At 39.8% G+C, this 21804-nt stretch overlaps 1 protein-coding gene across 5 annotated transcripts in view; it reads right to left on the bottom strand.

The window, feature by feature from the left end:
- Positions 1-21804, bottom strand: part of BICD1 (BICD cargo adaptor 1) — a 167841-nt gene that overhangs the window by 73273 nt on the left and 72764 nt on the right. For all 5 annotated transcript variants that reach the window (XM_054281842.1, XM_054281841.1, XM_054281837.1 and 2 more), the window contains exon 2: positions 7144-7356. In XM_054281842.1, the coding sequence (XP_054137817.1) occupies positions 7144-7356 (213 nt within the window). The remainder of the gene's footprint in view (positions 1-7143; positions 7357-21804) is intronic.

Below are 21804 nucleotides of genomic sequence, written 5' to 3'. Positions count from 1 at the left end.
TGTATTTTTAGCAAATTTTTCAGCCTTTTAAGGCAAAAACATCACCTATTAATATCAGCAACTAAGAGAGAACCATTCATGAGGGTGGCCTGGCAGAATCTCCCTATAGCAGGAGAGAGAAAATAAGAACAACTCTCAGTGGGCAAAATAACACACTATAGGCCTAATTTAGGAGCTGGTTCTAACCAGTTGATAGTAACTTCCAAAACAAAGGAATGTAAATATTGTTAACTCCATTGATTATGCTGAAAACACCCTAAATTGAGACATGAGCACTCTCCTGACAGGAGGAACAGTTTCTGCCACCTCTCTATCACACCCAGCTCCACTTTGTTTCTCAGACACCTGACACCCACCCCTCAGTCATGCCCATGGGCTGCTGTAGCAGCACTAGAGCTCACTCTGTGTCACTCCTACAGCTTCTTTTCAAAAAGTAGTGCTTGCATTAAGGTCCATTAGGATCAAAACACCATTAACAATGTCCAATACTTCCGCATATTTTCTTAATTATTCTCCCTCTAAAAATCAGAGAATCATTCAGGTTAGAAAATACCTCTAAGATCATCAAGCCCAACTATCAATCCAGCACAGCCAGTGCACCATTAAAAACACATCTATGTGTCTTTTAAATGCCACCAGGTTGGTGACTCCATCTCCTCCCTGGGCAGCCTGTTCCAATGCTTCAGCACGCTTGTGCTGAAGAAATTTTTCTTAGCATTCAATCTAAACTCCTCTGGCTGTTTCCTCTTGTCCTACTGCTTGTTACTTAGGAGAAGAGATCAATCCCCCCTCACTAGAACTTCTTTCAGGAAGTTGCAAACAGTGATAAAGGCTCCTCTGAGCCTCCTTTTATCCACACTAAATACCCCCAGCTCCCTCAGCTGCTCCTCATAGGACTTGTGCTCCAGACCCTTTATCAGATCCATTGCCCTTCTCTGGACTTGCTCCAGCACCTCAATGTCCTTCATGCCACAAAACTGGACACAGGAACTGAGGTGTGGCCTCACAAGGGCTGAGTACCAGGGGCAATCACTGCCCTGCTGCTGCTGGCCACACTGTTGCTGACACAGGCCAGGTGCCATCGGCCTTCTTGACCGCTTGGACACAGCTGGTTCTTGTTCAGCTGCTGTCAACCAGCACCCCAGGTCCTTTGCCACCAGGCAGCTTTCTTCCAAGTCTGTGGTGATGCATGGGGTTGTTGTGGCCCAAGTGCAGGACTTTGCCCTGCTGAACCTCATTCTGTTGTCCTCAGCCCCCCAGTCCAGCCTGTCAAGATCACTCTGCAGAGCCTTTGTCCCCTCCAACAGAGAAACATTTCTGCCCAGCCTGGTGCTGTCTGCAAACTGGCTGAGGGTGCATCTGATCCCCTTGGCCAGGTCATGATACAAGGCCCTTGCTGCAAGTGCCACCACAGTATTAACAAGCAGATAAATATTTACAATGCAAGCTTTCTTTAAATGGTGTAGACGCCAAAGCAAACTTCCACTCTGGAGCAGATTGAGTAGGATAAGGTGTGGATGCAGACACTGTAAAGCACAGGACAACACCACAAGGGAGCAGATGAGATTATGTAAGGAACAGAGTCAACACTGCAGTCACTTAAATCACTCCAGTGGGGTAACCACCCGACCAGAGCACAGTCACAGGCCCCCTGTTCTATGCATGAAGGAAATTAGACAACTACTTGTCACCATGGTATTTTCTGAAAAATCCCTTCGCCAGGATTTCTCCTCCTGCAAAGCTGAGAGGCCTCAGAAAATGGAAACAATAATTATCTGATTGTTTGGGAATGTGGTCTGGAGATCATTTACCAACAGGTGCATCTTTGATTGGTTCCATATGAATTGTTTTTAATTAATGACCAATCACTATCAGCTGTGTCAGACTCTGAGGAGTCAGCCACAAGCTTTCATTATTCTAGCTATGAATATTCTTGTATCCTTTCTCTTGCTTTAGTATAGTTTCAGTATATCACTTCTTTTAATAAAATATAATAAAATAATAAATTAGCCTTCTGAGAACATGGAGTCAAATTCTCATCTCTCACCTCATCCTGGGGACCTCACAACACCACAACTACTAGAAAAGCAAGCTAACAAAAGTGAAGAGTTCACTAGCTTTGTCACTACACTCAAGCACCCAGCTGCAGGTGCTTCCTGCAGTACCTAATTCCTAGCAGTGATTCCTCTCTTTTCTCCTGGGAAGCTGAAAGGCAGCAAGAGAGGCCTCAGAGAACAGGAACACAATTCTTATCTCATTTGCTTCTCCTGTGTTGTGCTCATCTGGAATGCGTTTGGAGATTGTTTACCCACAGGTGATTGCCTGATTGGACTCTGGTGTGAGTTTGACTCATTGGCCAACTGGGGCCAAGTTGTGTCAGGACACTGGAAAGAGTCACAAGTTTTCATTATTATCTTTTTAGCATTCAGTAAGTATCCTTTCTGTATTCTTTAGTATAGTATAGTATTCTTTAATATATTATAGTATAATAAAGTAATAAATGAGCCTTCTGAGAACATGGATGCATCATTCTCTCCTCTTGTCAGTGGGCCTGCATTTACTATAGACTACCTGCATTATACAGATGCACTACGTACCCAAATCTAAACCCAAAGCAGCAAAACAAGAAGCTGAAATTGGTGTGTTTGCCCTGGTCAAAACCATGACAAGGTTTTGACTAAAGTTGTTCACATTTAAAGGTTTTAGGTTTTACTCAAAAGTGTAAAAGAGAAAAAACCCTAATTTTCACATAGGAAAAAAATATAATTTCTAAATAGGAAACAGCAAATTTTGATTTAAGCCATATTTAATATAGAAAGTCCAGCTCTTAATATATAACTTCTTAGATGAAAATCAGCTTGAAGACAATGACTGTAAATTTTTTCTGTTTTCAAACATTAGTTCCCCTCAAAAAAACCCAGGCTACCATGCCCACACATTTTCTAATTAGCATGAAGTGCAAGATTTTTATACTGCTGAAGCAAATAATTGTTTAGCTATCGATTTCAAGGGCAGCAGGGCAGCACAACTTCACCTTAGACATTTTTTCCCCTGCTTTCAGCAAATAATACATCACAAATTTTATTTTTCTCTCCCCCCACTCTTCACTGCCCTCTTTCCTGGTTTTGCCCTCCAGAAACCCAGGTGTGTGCTGTTTCCATGGCCCATTAATATTGCCATCACATAAACCCCCCGTTCATCTGTTATCTCATGGGCTGCAGGTACCCAGGCGCTGATTTCTTTGTGCAATCCCCACAGCTGCTGCAGTGGCTCTTTAGTAGAGAGCCTATGAGTTTTAACCCTTTTCCTCCTGGCTTTCTCCTTTTCACTAGTTTTAATGGGAACAAAGAGCTGATCCATACCTGCCAGCCCCTTCAGACACCAAGACCATTGACCCATCCACCCCAAACAACTCATCAGCCGAGTCCTGTAACACCTACAAACCTTGAACCATCACTCATCTCCATTTTCTACACTGTCACCTGCTTCAATCTTTGCCTCATTCTCTTTCCCCTCCAGTTGCCACCTGTTTTGAGTCAGGTGCCCAGCTCCAAGGTATTCAGCCTTCCCATGATGGAGCAGTACATACAGACATCACCTCTATATGGAGATTTCCCATCTGTGGGCATGGAAAACTTTCTCCAGTTTCTGAGCTGGGTCATCTGGGCTTTGATAACCACCTCTGCCAGTTATCAGCTTCTCAAGGTGGTGACTACATCTCTATACAGCAATAAAATATTTATGGTTATCATGAGAAGAGATTTTCACACTGGCACAAATGAGGAAAAAGTTACTCATCTCCCAACTGCAAGTGAACAGCGCTTTTAAATAGGCAAAAAATAGACTCCAGAAAATTAGAAAAGGATAAAAATTGTCTTTTTAAAAGATTTTTTTTTTAAAGAAAAGTATTTAAAAAATATTTATAATAAATGAGGGCAGTTTATACACTGTTAGAGAAGGTTATATGATCTAATTACCATAATGATCTCTCCATACAGAGAGGCTGCCACCATAAACTGTGTGATGCCTAACAAACAGATTTTGTAAATCTAGTCTCTGACTGCAAAATATTATCTCTCTGGTCTCAGTTTTAAAATCTGTGTAGTTTTGGTTCAAATTAAACAGCCTACATTCCCTGTCTGAGGTCTTAGTGGGAGAAAAAAAATCTACCAGCTTTTCAAAATGTATATTTTATTTAGTTAGGTGATAGTTAATAAGATTCCTATCCAATGCTCTAGGGATTTTTATTACATCAAAAATAAAGCTGGTGGTGTTTTCCTCCTTTAATCATTTTAACATGAAGTAGAAAGCTGTCTGTGTTCAGAGATTCCTGGTTCATTAATGCCCATCAGGGTGAAGCACGTGAGCAAGTTCTCAGAAAACCTCTCATCCAAGACATGGGTACTGAAATCAGTTTGTTTGTTTTTGCAGTCTGAGGTGCATAATTCTCCGGAGACCGGAGCCTGATACATTCCCTTTTATAGCAAGGGAGATCCAGGTCAAGCTGCCCTGCAGACATCAGCTGTGACTGCAGGGCAGATACTTGCTAAAAGGTATGAATTTTTAAACTCCAGGGCTATGGAATTCCCAGGATTGCTAAAAGCCATCAGCATTCATGGGAGTGTATTCTGCTGGTTCAGAAAATGCTCATACACATTCATAGGACTATGGATTTCTGTGCAAATTCAGAGAGCACAATGAATTCATCAGATAACTCCCAGGACAGGCTGGAGAGTGGAGAAGCACTGAGTGTATTATTTAGCAGTGTGATACCAATAACAAGGGTCATTTTTTGAAAACTCCCCTATCAGTCTTCAGTATCCTAAGTGGATGAGTGCATGGAGAAATTACCACACATTTGTGTCATCCATGCAAAAACACTATTCCCAGAACCACACAGCAGCTATTCAAACCTTTCTATTAAGACTGAAGGTGAAAGGAATTTTTTTTTGCCTGTTTGTTTAGTTTATAAAATATCTTATTAAGGCTAAAAAACAGCCGTAAAACATGTTTTTCTTGAGGGGAAGAGGTAAAGGGCAGGGAGGGGAGAAGACAGGATACAATCAGGTAACTTCTGTCCAGAATCTACCCATCTATCTTTGCATCACTCAGTACAGAGGCCCAAATAAAAATGATATTTTTTCTTTCATTTTTCACTCTAATTAGATTTCCAGATTTACTGCCTAAAGAGACAAATTGCTTCTTCCTTGTAGCAATCCACCCACACAGCACCTAATTCTGGCTTTACCCCAAAACATACCACACACTTCATACTTTTTTCCCCTCACCTTTGTAGCTGTCAAAATTTGGAGTAAGTTTAGCCTGCTTTTTCCTGCTTGCAGGAGGCAGAACCAAACAGACAAATGCATAAAAACTTACAGGAGAAGGTCATGTCCTTTCAGCAGGCACTTGGATATCACAGCCACAGGACCAAGGGATATCAGGCTGAGCACAAGCGAGATTCCTTTGAGCACAAGGTGAAATATCAGCGTAATTCAGTGTGAAAAGATCACAAAGAAACTGAAGTAGGTGCCAATCATCCCCTATCTCTTCTTATTATTCAAGTAATTAATCATAATAATGTGTGGTGTAATCAACTGACTGCACTAATTCCATTTATGCTTCATTCATTGATTGTAGTAACACAAAATGAAAGTTCCACTTAGTCAAGGACTTGATACTTGGGGTACAACATCTTAGTAATAACAATCAGTTTATCAGCCTTATTTTTATTCAAGTAAATTCCTTTATTGCACTTTAATTAAGTACTGTGGCTTGATTCTATTTAGCATTAGAGCAGGAAATAATTGCAGCTGGCTTCACATTAGGAGTTACTATTATCACCAAGGAAACGAGGACAATCAATATTCCAGGGAGGACAGGTACTGAAACTGCCTCCTGAACAAACTTAGATCAATAACCATGATGGAAAATGGAAGGGAGATTTGCATTTGAAGGAGTCCCAGAGGAAAAGTATGGAGTACAAAGATAAATGTGCATTTTTTCTAACTTGGTTGTTCGTTTGTGTCTGAACCCCAAGTCATCAGGGCATGTGAGCTAAACCAAACAGGTAGGGCTGTCAGCAGCTGGTTGTCTGCCACCAGGAAGATTTTAGGATAGGATTTTAGGACAAACAGATCAAAAATAATTAAAAATACATTTCATTTTCATTGGCAACAACTGCTACAGCAATCTCAATCAAATATTTTAATTGGAATATGGGAACAGCTGGCATATGTGTACTACTTCTTCCTGAAACCTGATCTGTATTATGGGCAAGTGCAGTACAATAAAAATGTTCAATGGGAGTAAAGGCCTCAGTTCCAGGGATACCCTGTTCCAGGGCTTTCTGTAGGCTAAAAGGATGCTATTCCATCCAGCTACAGAAAACATGGCAACTGTTAATATTAACAAATTAATGCATTAAGTAATCACTCTCCAGATTCACATAGGAAACATATCCTTCAGCAGCTGGACAGTGCAGAGAATCCCTAAGTCTAAGCATTCCCAGGGAATGCAGGCAAGATGTGGGCTCATTTCCAAGGGCTGCATTCCCCTGCATGTACTTGCTCTGCTACATTCCATAATTTTCAGATTCCAATAGGAAAAAAGATAAGTTACGAAATACTACTTAATTCTCCATCAAAATTATTCAATGTCTCATATGGTCAATAATCTGGCTTCCTTACTGTAACCCATTTTCTCAATATGAGCATGCATTTTAATTTTGCTTTACAGTAAAAGAAAATCAGCAAAAGCTTCATCTAATTCTAGGCAGTCCAGAATACCTGAGAAATTACGTAAATGCTGAGAAAGAGAAGAGATGCATGAATATCAGAAGAGTGCAGAAAAAGTGTTTATGTAAAATGCAGTACTATAAAATACAATGCAAAATGCTAAGGGTGCTTAGAAATTACAGCTTGTTGAATTGGGTTTTATTACATTTTTAAGGTGGTGGTGGTGGTGTTGTTTAAACTCAACAAAAGTTATATTTTATAATATAATTAAATTGTAGCCTTCTCAGGCCATGTGGTTTCTGGGAATATCACAGACTGGGAGGTGAGCATTTTCATTTCCTGTAATATTTTGTATACTCAGAACCACGTTATCCATGATACCCTAAAGAAATTCAGCCCCATTTACCTCTTTCAAGTCTTGGACAATAGCAGTGAGCCTCTCATTCTCTGCCTGAACGTTGGTGACCACAGCCCTGCTCTGCTTGAGCTCGTTCTGCATCTCCAGAATCTTGCCCAGGTAGTAGGCTTCCTTGGATGCAGACTCCTGGAGAAGGGTCTCTTCCCGCGTCTCGCCATCTTCCGCCACTTTGCGGTGCACGGAGAAGGACTGGCCAAAAGCCTGCAAGGGGAAAACAGAGCACAGTAAAAACCTACTGAAGCAACAATTACCAACAGCTGAACAATCAGAACAATTATCAACAGTACTGAGCAGCTGCACAGCCAGCAGGAATGGGATAGATCTGCAAATCCCAAACTCTGACCTATTAAACACTGTCCCAGCAGCTGAGGGCCACCATGCCACTTGGCTGGAATGAAGCATCTTGAGGATGCTCCTGTTTGCAGTCTGGATTTATGGCCCCCATGCAGCTGACCATCACTGAGATCAAGATGGTGCTCTGCTAACTGGCCATTAATTAGTGCCAGTGTTTAATCCTCCTGCACGAGGTCAGCCCATAATTCATCAACTCCTTTCTTCTCTGGTTCCGCAAAATAAACACGTGGTTTGTTTTGGCTTAAAGAGCACAAATAGCTGATAAATCTCACTGAACTGCTTTCCATTTCCAACAACCCTTTCCTATAGGAGCTCATCTCCTGGTAAGGAAAAATGTTCCTATAACCTGGAAGAAAAATAAATGAGCTGAGAACCAAGCAGTGGCCATCTACACCTCTGGGATGCTGAACACAGACTGTGTGAGCCATTTCATTTATACTCAGTGGTTTTTGCTTCTGTTGGATATTTAACTGTTTGAGAAATGTTTAAATAGAGAGAGAATTTCAGTCCTTGTCTTATTGTTACTGGCTTACAGTGATCAATTTTACAAGACAGTATTCCTCAGTGACAATTTCTGATGTTATTTTTGACAGCTCTAGGAGTAACCTAAAAGAAAGCTAACTACAAGCCATAATAGTAGACATGATAGAAAGATCATTTAACTATAAAAAATGGGGGAAAAACCCAGCAAAAAGAGAATAACATAAAAATTAATATAATAAAATAATAGACACAAAAAGTAAAAATAGCAATAAAATATAAAATAACAGCAAAACCTGATTTGAGTGTATTACCTTTAAAAAAAAGACACTTAGTTGAAAATGACATGACCTGATTCTGGAGAAAGCCAAAGGAGGGCTTCTAATGGGAAGACTATTTAGCCTAACACAGGCAGAAGTTCTCTCATGTATCTTAAACCCGAGTGAACTCATCTGAAAGAACACCATTTTTTTTTCTCTCCTAATACATGAGGGAAATTTGAGTCATGGTTACATGCTACTTCAGTGAAAAATTATCCCTAAAAGCCTAATTTCTACCAGTTCTGTAAAACCACAGCACACATTTGTACCCACTGTAAGCTGTGGCCTCCTTTGCCTTGCCAAATTAAATCCATTGTTTCACTGCTGCTATTTATAACCTTCCAGAACATGTTCTAAGTTTTACTGGCACTAGAACTGAAGCAACCCTTAGAAACTTCAAAGTAAAAGTAAAACTCTCTTCAAAACTTCTCAGCTTTTAAGTCTACTTCACTTGGAGAATCCTGTGAACTCAGCATTAAAGGATTCTAAAAATATTCAATAATGTATTAACCCAGCTGTCTTCTCAAAAAGCTGTACGTTACTGAAATAGCAAGCATCAGCAACTTCCAAATAGGATTTTCCAAATAACATGAAATTCAATTTAATGAAACTTAAGCACTGATATCTGTGAATCTATGACAAATGATTTGGGAACACTGCTAATAAATTATCTTCCTCTACATACTTATGGCTCACTTTTCCCAGTTTGAGACTGAGCAAAAAGCACCAGTCAAATAAAGCAGTCAATAAAGTCAAATAATACAAATATTGCAATTTGTATTTACAAATTGTAAATAGATTTATAAAACAAATATAAAGGGGTACAACCAAAACACAGCAGAAGAGCAGGTAGGATTTGCAGGGGTGGAGAAGCTCATGAATAAGTGTTACCTGGAGTCCTCTCTCTATCAGAGAACTACAGTTCAACACCAGTACACAGTGATGACACCCTTCCAGATGCATACCAGGTTTTCCCTAATGTACTTTGAAGGTGCACTTTTAGCATGTGTGACGTTTGAGAACAGCTATGAATATAGATTTTGGGGAGGGTGCTCATCATAGTGGAAAATTACTGTGTACTTGTCACATTCACATCCTCTGAAAAATCCCTTTGCCCAGGATTTTTCTCCTGAGAAGCTGAGAAGCCTCAGAGAAAAATGAAAACAATAATTACCTCATTTGCTTCTCCTGTGTTTTGTTCATGTGGAATGTGTTTGGATATTGTTTCATGGGTTTCTGCTGTGAGTTGTTTTCACTCTTTGGCCAATTGGGCCCAAGCTGTGTCGGGACTCTGGAGAGAGTCACGAATTTTCATTATTATGCTTTTAGCCTTCTCTAAGTATCCTTTCTGTATTCTTTAATATACTTTAGTATTCTTTAATATATTATAGTATCATAAAATAATAAATTAGCCTTCTGATAACATGGAGTCAGATTCATCATTCCTTCCTTGGTCTGGGGGCGACCCTAATACAATATGTTCTCCACACTTCCTTGTATCTATGACCACACAAAATATATAAACTTTATTTTTTTTCCTATGAAACCAGTTTGAGCATTACTATATCACAGAACAGATCAAGTTAGGAGGGACCAGTGGGTCATCTAGTCCAACCACAGGGTCATCCCTGAGCACATGGCACTGGATTGCATCCTGATAGTTCTTGAATAGCTCCAGTGAGGGAGACTCCATAAACTCTGGGCAATCTGTCCCAGTGCTCAGTGACCTGTATAGTAGAATTTCTTCATAATTTCTTTGATGGCCAAGCCTATCCCAACCCATCCATATTAGATTATTCCTTCCTTAAACTGCTAGCAAGATGTTAAAATGAGGGGCAGGAAAGCAAGCAAGCATAGTTCACTTTTGATATTGTAATTATGCAGATCAAGGTAACAAGGAGATGAACATGAAATACCTCTTAATTATAAGCAAGCAAAAAGTTCTGCTTCTCTATTTCATAGCCTGTACAGAACACCAAAAGGTTTCAACTTTCCAGACATTTCCACTTAAAGTCTTCCATGAGATTGATCACTTTTAAATTAAATCACATATCAGTACTTTTCAGCTGGTAGCCAAATATTTGTTCTATTTTGATTTTATCTTTTAATACACTTACTTATCTGTAAGATCTTACAACCTTGCTATGATGTGAAATATTTCAAGTAACTGTGCTGACATGAGAAGGTGATGACCTGGACTGCAAGTTAAAGGAAGTTCACTTGCAATTGGGTAACGTGGTGGATATAAACTGGTTTGCTGAATAGATCTTGTGGTGCTGTATATGTGGGAATACCAGCCTGCCATGGAAGCCTGAGTGAAGATACAGCTTTCCTGTGACATGACTGGAAAGGGAGAGGAAAAACAATGCAAAAGCAAAGCAGAGGTTCATGAATAATGTCTTGGTATTTTCATGGAATGGACTCAGGTATTCTGAGTAGATGCTGTACTATGCTGTGCAGATGTATCAGTTAATTACCACTGCTTTTTTGAGCACGGTACTGCTTGCTGGAACTCCTCATTAAAACCACTTAGAAATCACTGTTGCTCCCTTGTCGGCTCTTGGTTTCAGTAATCACAGTGTGGGGATTTCCTGACATCTTCCAGATTCAAGTTTGGATCCAGAAGGGGCTGTGCAGCCCTGCAGGGCTTCTGTTTCCTTGAGAAACCCCCTCCCAGAGTGGGCACAACAGCTCAGATCAGCCACAAAGACTGAGGCAAGTCTACTGCTTCAACAAAGACTGTCCTAACAGAGAGCAGTCAGATTTTCATCTTACTCTGGTCCCATCAATTCTCTCAAGATTTTTGTTTGGAAGGACGCTCTTGATTGAGTTAGAAGATGCTTTTTTAAATAAATTGGTTGTAAAACTCAAGTAACAAGACACCATTAAACAATGTATACACGTCTCTCCTGAAACCTCAGAACTGTGTAACACAACCATGATTTTTCAAAGGCATCTTAAAATTGGAACTTTGAGAAGAATAAAATAGTGATCACTACTTGAGGTCATGATAAAGGATGGTAAAAGTGAATGCGCACAAGGAAGAGATCAAATTTGATCATGCAGAAAGGTGTAACTTTGGAGGAAAATCACCATTTACTGTTGAACTCTAAGTAACCCCAGATGGAAATTCCAGTGTGAGAAGCAAACAAGTATGACAGAAATAATGCTGTGAACAAAATGGGCACAGATCTACAAAGGAACAATAGAAAACTGATTGCTCCTGACATGTCATAGTTATATGATAAATATAAATGGCAGTATAAAGCTAATGTGCAGTGACATAAAATGATGTCTAAAACAAAAATTATATTTACCACTTCAAGAAAAAAACTAAAAAGAGAAGCTAGATTTCTAATTTAGGTGTAGAAAGCAGCACACATGCAAAAGATTAGTTTAAAACTTAAGTAGGTAATGAAGGCTGCTATTTCTGAATTTCACTTTTATTTTTACTAATAACCTCCTGGGGCTGGAATTTGGAAATGCTTCACAGAAATTCATTCTTCTACTCTGGGATAATTAATAAGCAGTAAACACAACCTGACTGCTATCAGGACCAGCAGGCAGCCTACCTTTATGGCTTTGACACTGGCTGTAGTTTTTTTCTAATGCATAATGCAACAGCACTGAACTTGTTCCAATGATTACCTATTTGGGCTGCTAACTTGCAGCAAAGCAGAATCATGGATGTATTATGTATTGGTTACCTCCACATTGATAGCACAAAAGCAGGGAGAAAAGAGCCTGGATTATCCAAGAGGGTAGCATGTTTCCTAGTCAAATGTCAGTATGGCACCACAGATGGAAATCTTTGCTCATAGCATAGGATGCTATGGGTTAGTTCTAGGAACAAGCCTTATTTTGTTGCACAACTAGAATATCCATTATCACCAAATATTCCTTTAGTCATTTGCAATCCTGTGTCCCTATGCTAAGAGTTTTTTTAAAGTTTATTATATATGAGTATTTTTCTAGTTTGGTTTTTTTTTTTCCAAAATTCATTGACAAAAAGCTCAGAGTTCTTTGAATTTTTTCTGCTAAGGACCATCAGTGGCAGACAGGTCTGTGAGAAAATCCCCTCTAGGGAAGGCTGAGCAGGATCTGCTCCTTCCCTCAAACTCAGTTGGTACAAAGCTGCTTCCTCCATAACTTGTGATGTGGCACTGAATCCAAACCCAACACGTTTCTCAGCAGTGCAACAGCAAAAAACACCATTGCAGGGGTGACTGATGGGTTCTAGTCACAAAGAAGATTATATCTGCTTTCTTAAAACTTTACCAAGTTTTAGACCTCTAAATTTTGTCATAACATAAGCTAAATCTTTATGCAGCTGGCATGACCTTCTCATATTAATTTAAGATGGCTGAGACAGGTCAATAGTTTCCTTTTGGAAGCCAATACTGAAGTTATTAAAGCACTCAAATGCAAATACTTGGCATATTGCAATCAAAACACAGGCAGATGCATGCTTAATGACGACAGAAGAAAAAATTATTAGGCATTGTGTGGATAGTGCATGTGAGATGGACAGCACATGCAGGGAAGCAGATTGAAAACTCAAAACCAGATTGAGAACACAGCCTGAATCAGCATGGGCTTATAAGCAAGAAAACTAGATCATGAACCTCTAGGTTGACAGGCTAGCTGAAAACAGCTGATTGTCTGACTCCTCCTGTGTTCAGCAAAGCAGGATGCTGAACTCTTCTGCTGAGGCACAAGATTGAGCATCCATCTCATCACTAATTTACCTTTCAGCGCAGAACATGAAACAAGGCTCCCAGATTTACCTGTTCCCCAATCAAAAGGAATGAGACAATTCATCAAAATTCCATTGTACCCAAACACCTAGCTAAGCATTGGTAGTTTCAAGATTTCCAGATCAAGATGATCGGTTTTATGCTCTATGGAACAAAAGATGAATGGGATTTTTGTGTGTTTGAGTTTTATTTTCTTAATGCAACAACATACCTTTTACTTCATAGGCCCCATCTTGCAAAAAAAAAAAAAAGTTAAATATTTTGCAGTCAATATGAAGCAAGCTAACAAACTGGGGGTTCTTATCTGTTCTCATGCAAGTAGTCTGCCTTTTGAAAATGGTGATGATTAAACTCTAAAGGACATGGGGTTTTTTCAATTCATGCTTTGCTACAGATAATTGAGAATGCTCAACTTCCCATATGAAAAGTGTAGAGGAGAGTATCTGCTGCTGAGTGAAAAGGATGTTAGAATAGATCCATCCATGATATGAAATAAAAGATACTATGGTTATGACAGGACAAGCGGAAATCACCCCAAGCTGCGCCAGGGGAGGTTCAGATAAAACATCAAGAATTTCTTCGCTGAAAGGGTGGTCAGGCATTGGAACAGGCTGCCCAGGGAGGTTGTAGAATCACCACCCCTGGAAATGTTTAAGAAATTACTGGACATGGCACTCAGTGCTATGGTTTAGTTGACATGGTGGTGTTTGGTCAAAGTTTGGATTTTACCTTAGAGATTTTCTCCAACCTTAATGACTCTATGTGCATGGTACAGGAAACAGAGAAATCTATAAAGGACACTTGCAAAAGCTACCACCTAAAGGCAAAAAGCATTTAGCTTTATCTCCAAATACCAGCTTATTAATTCAACTCTCTCCAATAAAAACGCAAATGCTGTTGCAATGATAGAGTCACACAAGTCAATATCTGCATAAGAGATTTCACTTGCAAAAGGGACTTGCAAGCCAAGGTGATGGAGGTTTTACCCCTGCCAGAAATGCTAAGGAGATCAGCTACATGGAAAACATAACTAATCCTGAGTCTATTTGCTGATGTAGAGCAGTAGGACAAATGTCAACAATTCATAGGCTTTTCCCCAAGGACGATTTGGGTAAAAGAGCGAACAACACAGCTGCTTCTGTTTGTTCTCAGTGGATCCCTTCAGTATCCACAGTCCTCTTGAAATTCTTATATCAGATGCTAATCAACAAAGCCTTCAGAAAACACAGAGAGATTTATATTCAGCTCAGCTACAGACACAGCCATGCTTCTGCAGTCCCAGTACACAGTGTGCTGATCTCCATCAATATGTGAGGCCTCAGGCAACCACTCTGCCTTTTTATAAATGAGAACAAAACCACTCCTAAATGTGATGGTTAGGAAATATTTATAGAGAAGAAGAAAGCACTACCATGAAAGTGAGCATTCAATGCCAATATCCATTGTTCACCTGCAATCCAGCAAAAGGGGGAGTGAATGAGAATTTCCATTTAATTGCCTTTAACTGCACTCTAGATGGGAATTTCAATTCCCCAGCCCTAAGCATTCCCTCCAGGCACAGAAAACACAAGAAGGGGGAAGCTTCTAACAAAGAGCACCACTTATCTACAATGCAACAAATTAGTTTCATGCTGGTAATTCTAAAGCAGCTCTGTTCAAAATTATATGGCCAATAATTAAATTATTTCTATAAACAAAATAATTAATATCTTGTTAATGAAACATAAGGAGGCTTACAATTCTGCACAAATTACTACCAGACCAACATCCAGCTATTACAAAATTTCAATTAAAACCAATAGAAGCACTACCAGAACAAGCATGTAAGACTATCAAGAGATTTTTAATTTTTTTTTAAACAAAATGGGCACAAAGGCAGAGATGGAAACCAGCCTTCCACTGAGGCCCTATTACATTTGCACTGAGCACCAAAACCCCCTTTTTAGAAAAACATAATTTTTTTCTTTTCTAACTGATTTTCTTCTCTTTTTCTAACTATGAAATGGCTAAAATAATTGCAGTTCTCTCTCCTGTGCTTGCTTGAATAAAGCAGCAAAGAATCAATGCCAAAATCCAGTTCTTTAGGAGTTGCCAGCCTGCTGGGACATTCTAGTTATTTCACGTGAGTTCCCCACATGTAAACTGACATTCCATAGTCAGACTGCATTTATAGAACATTTTAGGAATGGTCTAAGCAAAGTCATGCTGGTAGTGAATAATAAAAATACCCCAGCTGCTTAGTGAATCACTTGAAGGGGGACAGAGCAAAGAGTCAGATCCTTCTCAGCACTGCACAGGAAAAGAGCAAGATACAAGGTCACAATCTGAAACCAAGGAAACACACACAAAACAAAGGAAAATCCACCCTGAGAGTGGCGTGGCAGCAAAATAAGTGCCCAGGGTAGCTGTGTACCCTCCATCCTTGGAGATTTCCAAACTCAGGGTCCAGGACAAGACCCTGAGCAACACTTAACTTTGAACCTTGGTCAGGTGATGGACAAGATCACCTTCAGGAACCTCTTGCAAACTCAGGGAGCAACTCTGTGCTGGAAGGACTGGCAGACACCACACTTCCCATGGACCATGCAGCTCAAAGAGCCATGACTCACAGTTGGCCATTTCCTTAGGTGTCTTCAACACCAGCCTAAAACTGGAGATGACCAAAAGCAAGACCAATGTGGTTGTACTGTAATAAACAAATCTGATTATTTAAATTATTTAATCGTACAGAGACATGAAGTTTTAACGCCAAGAGCACAAAGGGACCTGGAGTTTTAACTATTTGTGCCACCAGCACACTCAACCAGTTGTATTGTAGCAGTCATAAAAAATCTGACCCTGACAGTAAGGCTCCATCTAAGCCAAATTCATAGTAACAAGGGAAGATGAGTCTTGGGCCTATAGCAGTCAGGGCAGAAAAAGGTCTGATAAAATTCTTCCAAAATAGGAATTTCATTAACAATTATACTTACAGAACACATGTTTTCTGTATATCCTACTAAAGTAATCATGCTCATTAAATTTAAAGCCTTAATTTGCTTGGATACACTTACACTCCTATTCTCTGCAGTTCTTTATGTGGATTGCCAGCACAGCAGTTCTGATTACTCCACAGGTAATTAGTAAGAATTAACTTTCTCCTTGACACATGACTCAATGTCAGCATGTGAAAACCAGAGTTGTGCTTAGCAAGTACCTTGGACAATGGAACACAGGGAAAGAGCTCCACATTCCAGTTCCTGGAGATGGAGTGTAAGCTGGCAGGAGGCACACATTACCTTTCAGAACAATAATTTTTTAAACCAAACGTTTGAAAGAAAAATTATCCAGAGATTTCTGCTGCTTCAGGCATTTACAGAAAATCCTAAAAAGTTAAGTTGAAAAAATCTCTAAATAAAAGCATGCTATTCAGAACAAGAGGCCAAAATTACAGACCTCTCAACTTATTTTCAAAGGAAAGTTTGATTAGAATACTGCCAGCCACAGAATTACCACGGGGAACCTTATGCTTCCATTGGCATTGATCAGTGCAGTGCACACAGCTGTTTGACAGAATGCTCTTGCAGCTGGGTGCTCACTGCAAGTGCTGGATAACTTCATGTCTCCAGAGCAAGTGAGTTTTTAAGGGATATGGTGGTACTGGTAATTATGTTACAGCAACAACAGTTTGCCTATTCAACCCTCTCAAAAAAGTGAGACTCAAAGAATGGGATTGCCATAAATTGTGCCACTGTAACCCTCAGACAGCTTTAATTCACTTAGCATATACTAATAAGAAAAAACACCAAACAAACACATGATTAAAAAAAACCTGTCCATTCATCCAACCAAAGCAGAGACAGTGATGAAAGGAACTTGGTGTATTTGCTGGCCAGAAGATCTATTCAGGAGGAGAGAGGGATGTGTCTGACACAGGAGGCTGCGTGAGAAGGTGGAATGCCTGGCACTGCTCCAGGCACTGCTGCATCCACACGTGTCTATCTCAAGCCAACCCAACGAGAAATTGAAGAAGACAGACCATGCCCCATGCTGTGCATTTGTGAACCTACGTGTCCAACTGCAGCAGGGCTCCAGACTGATCCCATTTGTCACCCCAACAGAAGCAAAAGGCAGTCATCCAACAAAGATTTGGCTTTACAAGTAAGAAATCTGCAACCCAAGCCATGTGTCCAGCCACAGCTTCCCCAGTGCTTTTGCTCAAGGGCTCAGCTCTGCCTCCACTACTTGCCTTTTCCTGCATGAACACTGAGGAAGTCATCTGCACAGAGGATGGGATGTGAAAACCACACACAAAACAATGAGACCAGGAATCAGAGGCAACATCCAGGCTTGCAGGCATCGTTATAAGATGGACCTGTCTTAGGTCAACCAAAATCTTAAGTAGTTGCCAGCCTTGCTCCCTGACAGTGTCAAACATATAACACTGCCTGATGATGATGTTTGTGAAATATATTGTCTCCCAGTGAGCAATTTGCAAAGGATAACAAGTTTAAGAGGATAATATGCTTTTGCTTTTTCAGCAGCTTTGTCTCAGGGTGACTTACCTTCCCAACTGTAAGATAACTGCAGAAACCTATGCAAGCTGAGCTTCCATGACTCACCTAGTTCTACTGAAAGAGCAACCAGAGATTTCACTGGCTTCAGTGAAGCCCAGATTTTCCCCTTGGGTATTTATTTCTGGATTCTGTATATATTTATTTCTGACACTTTATTCCAGCTCCTGATTGACTATATTTGCTCACGTGGAAGTTGCCAGCAAATTACAAACCATTTAAACAACAAACTCTTGAAAAACAGCAAAACCTGTCTCTCTGAGCTCTTTCAGCAACCACTTTATGTTCACAGAGGCTTTCAAAGCACTTCAGCATCATCAGGATTTTCCCTCTAGCATCTTGCTTTTCACAGCAGTAGTTTTCATTAAATAGGAAGTCTTCTTTCCTCCCTTGACACCCATCCACGTGGATGGGTGGCCTGCAGAGCAGAGAATCAGTGGCACAGCCAGGAGAACACCTCAGTCAGCAGCCAGCCAGGGAGTGCTTAGCTGGCTGCCTAAATCTGTCCCGGCACTGGATGCAGGAGCTGTCCCTTTCTTTTCCAGAAAGGAAAGCTCTCACACATCCCTGAACTTGATACTTAGCAAGCTGTCACAGAACGGGGTGATGGCCATTTGCACAACTGCAGCAGCAGAATGCAAATATCAATGCTTCCTACAAATAGAGGTGGATGGTTTCCTGCTTTTCTAAAGAGATTTAAAGCAAAACAATGAACATCAGCACCAATGAAGTACAAAGATATTTCTACGTGTCTGCACATGTGCTCAAACACACACCAAAGGAAACAGCAGAACAGAGGTTAAAAGGAAAGTTAGCAGTTATTTGCTATGGTATCATAGATATGATTTCATGTAAAAGAAAAAGATAAACAAGCTGACCCAAAGATAAGGTGCTAAGATAATGAAGAACAGGAGTGAAACCATAAAATATCCATATAAAGACAACTCTGAAATTCGCTCTTCTGGAAGGATGAAATAAAATATAATGCACAATATCTAACCCACCATCCACTTCTAATGCACATAAGTAGTTTGTCATAACCAGTCAGTAAGACACATGCTAAGGACCTGATCCCTTATCACACAAATGCTCCTTGATGTGACCACATGTGTGCACACACACGTCTTGAGAATTCAAGAATGCATGAGAGTGTGAAAGAATTAAATCTGTTAAAAAAGGACTGCGGGTAGGTGGAAGTCAGACATCTGATTCATTCTGCAAAATTAGCAACACCTACACTGTGAAATACAAAGCTGCATTTCATGCCAGGTACCATGTGTATTTGTGATTGTGATATGTGTGGAAACCAACCATGGGACACATATAAAGATGAATTCTAATAAATAACTGAGGAAGTAAAGCATGGAAGAAGGCCTTTGACTCTGTCCTTTGTTTGCAATTAACCTTTATAAGTCTTAAGTTGATTTAGGAGCATTTGAATTAATGCGTTAAGGATGTTGCTTTTTGACAAGAACTTTCTGCTTGTAGTTAAGCCTTAAAGAGTTTTGCAATAATAACCTTTCGAAGTTTAATTTTAGAATATTGCTTGTAGTAAGGATCTTTGAAACTATAGTTTTAGAATATATAAAAAGGAAATATGCTTATCTCATGCCTTAACAAAACAGTAAAAAGCAGCTTGAGAAAGGAAGATGAACATCAACTCAAGGATTTCTAGTTTCAACTAAGGGAAGCTGGACATCACTCTTATGAGATTTATAGTCCTTGCAATTAAAAGGTGGACCCACATCTGGGGAGCTGGACCTCACCAGATGGGATACTTCCTCCTTCTATCGGAACTCAGACCACGACCACCTGGGATACTCCTTTTGGGATACATCCTGAGAAAAACTAAATCACAATAGTGTATAGAATTGTGACGTAAAAATTTGGAATAGAAACTGCTGATGAGTAAAACCTGGGAATAGAAACTGCTGATAAAGCTTATGAGTACCCCTATAAGTACCTGTAAGCCTCAACTATCAGTGTGCAGTTGGAGGGAAAACTTCCCCCACTGTACCCAGCGCTGTATTGCTTATACTTTACCATATTAATGAATAAATTGATTGCTGCTTGAATATTGGCCTATTCAAGCTTCTCATTTATAACATACACACTCCATAAGGTCTCCAGAAGGACAAATAGTTTGCCTCATTTGGGATATGACTTTAAGTTTAAAAAAAGTCTACCCCTCTAACCATAACGACCCACTGTAAGACCTCCTCATGTTACCAGAAGTACACTGGCTCACCGGGCAGGTAACACAGTGAGTACTTTGCCAAAAGCACACCTCACAATTCACAAGTTTTAATTCATTCTGCAATGTTGTAGTGAGTGGTGAAGCTGCAAAACTGCAGTCTGGAATCAGTGACACACAACTTTTCTTCCTTTTCACGTGCGTGTGGTCCCTGTGGCACATCACACCAGCCTGCCCTGGCACACTAACCACCACTGCTGCTCCTGTGCATGCCTTAGATACTGTGGGGCTGCTCTACACAATATTATAATTAGCTCACGCAAAATCAACATGCATGTGCACAATATATACTCAATTGTAAGTCTATGTAAACGCATTGTCATGTTCTTGAAATACTATATGCACCTTGTACAAGAGCTATCATTCTACTGAGAGAAAATAGTGGAGCAAATCATCCAAGAGAATTTTCAGAGCAAAGCCCATCTTCCAAACTTGACCACTATCAGTGATTGATGAACATTTCTTATGATTAAGACCTCTAAGAATTCCAGGTGAGCAGAAAGGCTGGTGACAACGACCATGGATGGAAGGGACACAGGATACTCTGTGCCATCCTGGGCTCACCCAATGCCACAGCAGGCAGGGTCCCAGTGTCAGGAGGGATGCAAGATTCCTGTCTCTCACTAAAATTCCCCATCTGTCATTGGAGAACTTAGATACCCAATGCCTATTTATATTTCTTACCTGGATCCCAAAAGAACCAGGATCACCTCAGTGCAAAACAAGCTGTAAGTAATTTCCATTAATGTTAGCCTCTCATAGCCTGCGTTATGAAACACTTCTATTACTGAAAAAGCATTTCTAATCTACATGTGTAATTTATACTGTACCATATCTGATAACTCTTTAGATTAAAAAATACTATTACAACATGACACCTGACAGGGATGCAGCTTGCTATATAGGGATGCTCATTTTCAATCCATTGCTTTACAAAGAGCTTTTTGAGTGCCAGACAAATCCACATTGGAAAGATATGTCAGTTAATTGAAGTATTTCACATATATGAGGGGGACAAAGATTTCCCTATTGACTCCCACTTTGAGGCAATTCCTGAGAGATTTGATGGTTTCTTTTCTGTTTGTCTTAAACTCGAACCTCTGAACTGCCACACATCTATGAGTTAATTTGTAGGGAGCACACATCATTGGAAAAAGAAGCGCTAAGTGAAAATACAGTGTCATCAAACAACTTATTTCTTTTGCATTCATGGATATGAGTGGATTTTTTGGATTCACAGATAGTCCCTTGGGTCAAAATATCATTGCAACCACCTTTACTATTGGGAATCTTAAGCCAGACTTCTAAGAACAGTGGTAACTTCATACAAAATCTGTGTAGATGACATTTCAGTCAAACTTCAATTAGCATAGCTAAGAAGGAAAAATCAAGGAATGAAGAACAGAATGAATTATGTTTCATAAATTTGAAGTATAAAGTTAACATACATTTCTGCTCTAATGCAAATTTAAAAGGCTGTCATTATGGAGAACTCAGACTTACACTGCTAGATCTCTGAAAAGAAATCAATTAGAACAGAATTCCAAGGAAAAAAATGAACTTAACACATCATGATTCTGTTGCTTAAGACAGAAATAGCACAAAGAACTGCTTGGTAATTACCTGCACATACACCTAACTGCACACCAGTGTTGATGATTCCAGAACACTCCAAGAAGGAGATTGATTCATTGCCAGATGAAGAATTGTTTGCACCTGGTGGGTTAATACAACAATCATTTTGCAAAATCATTAGCCTGTGGAACCATACAACCAAAACTATGATAAACATTCACCAAGGAAAGGGGTAAAACTACACTTAAAGGACCCACAAATTAATGAATTACACCAATTACATCAACTTTTCTCCTAATTTGGAAAGCAGCACTGTGTTCATGGGGCTGTCAAAATATAAATTCAGGATCACCAGG

This window comes from Melozone crissalis, unplaced genomic scaffold (genome assembly GCF_028551555.1).
Source record: "Melozone crissalis strain CALT ecotype California unplaced genomic scaffold, PUWL_Pcris_2 ptg000033l_1, whole genome shotgun sequence".
Classification (NCBI taxonomy): domain Eukaryota; kingdom Metazoa; phylum Chordata; class Aves; order Passeriformes; family Passerellidae; genus Melozone; species Melozone crissalis.
This window is presented reverse-complemented; position numbering and strand designations above follow the sequence as displayed.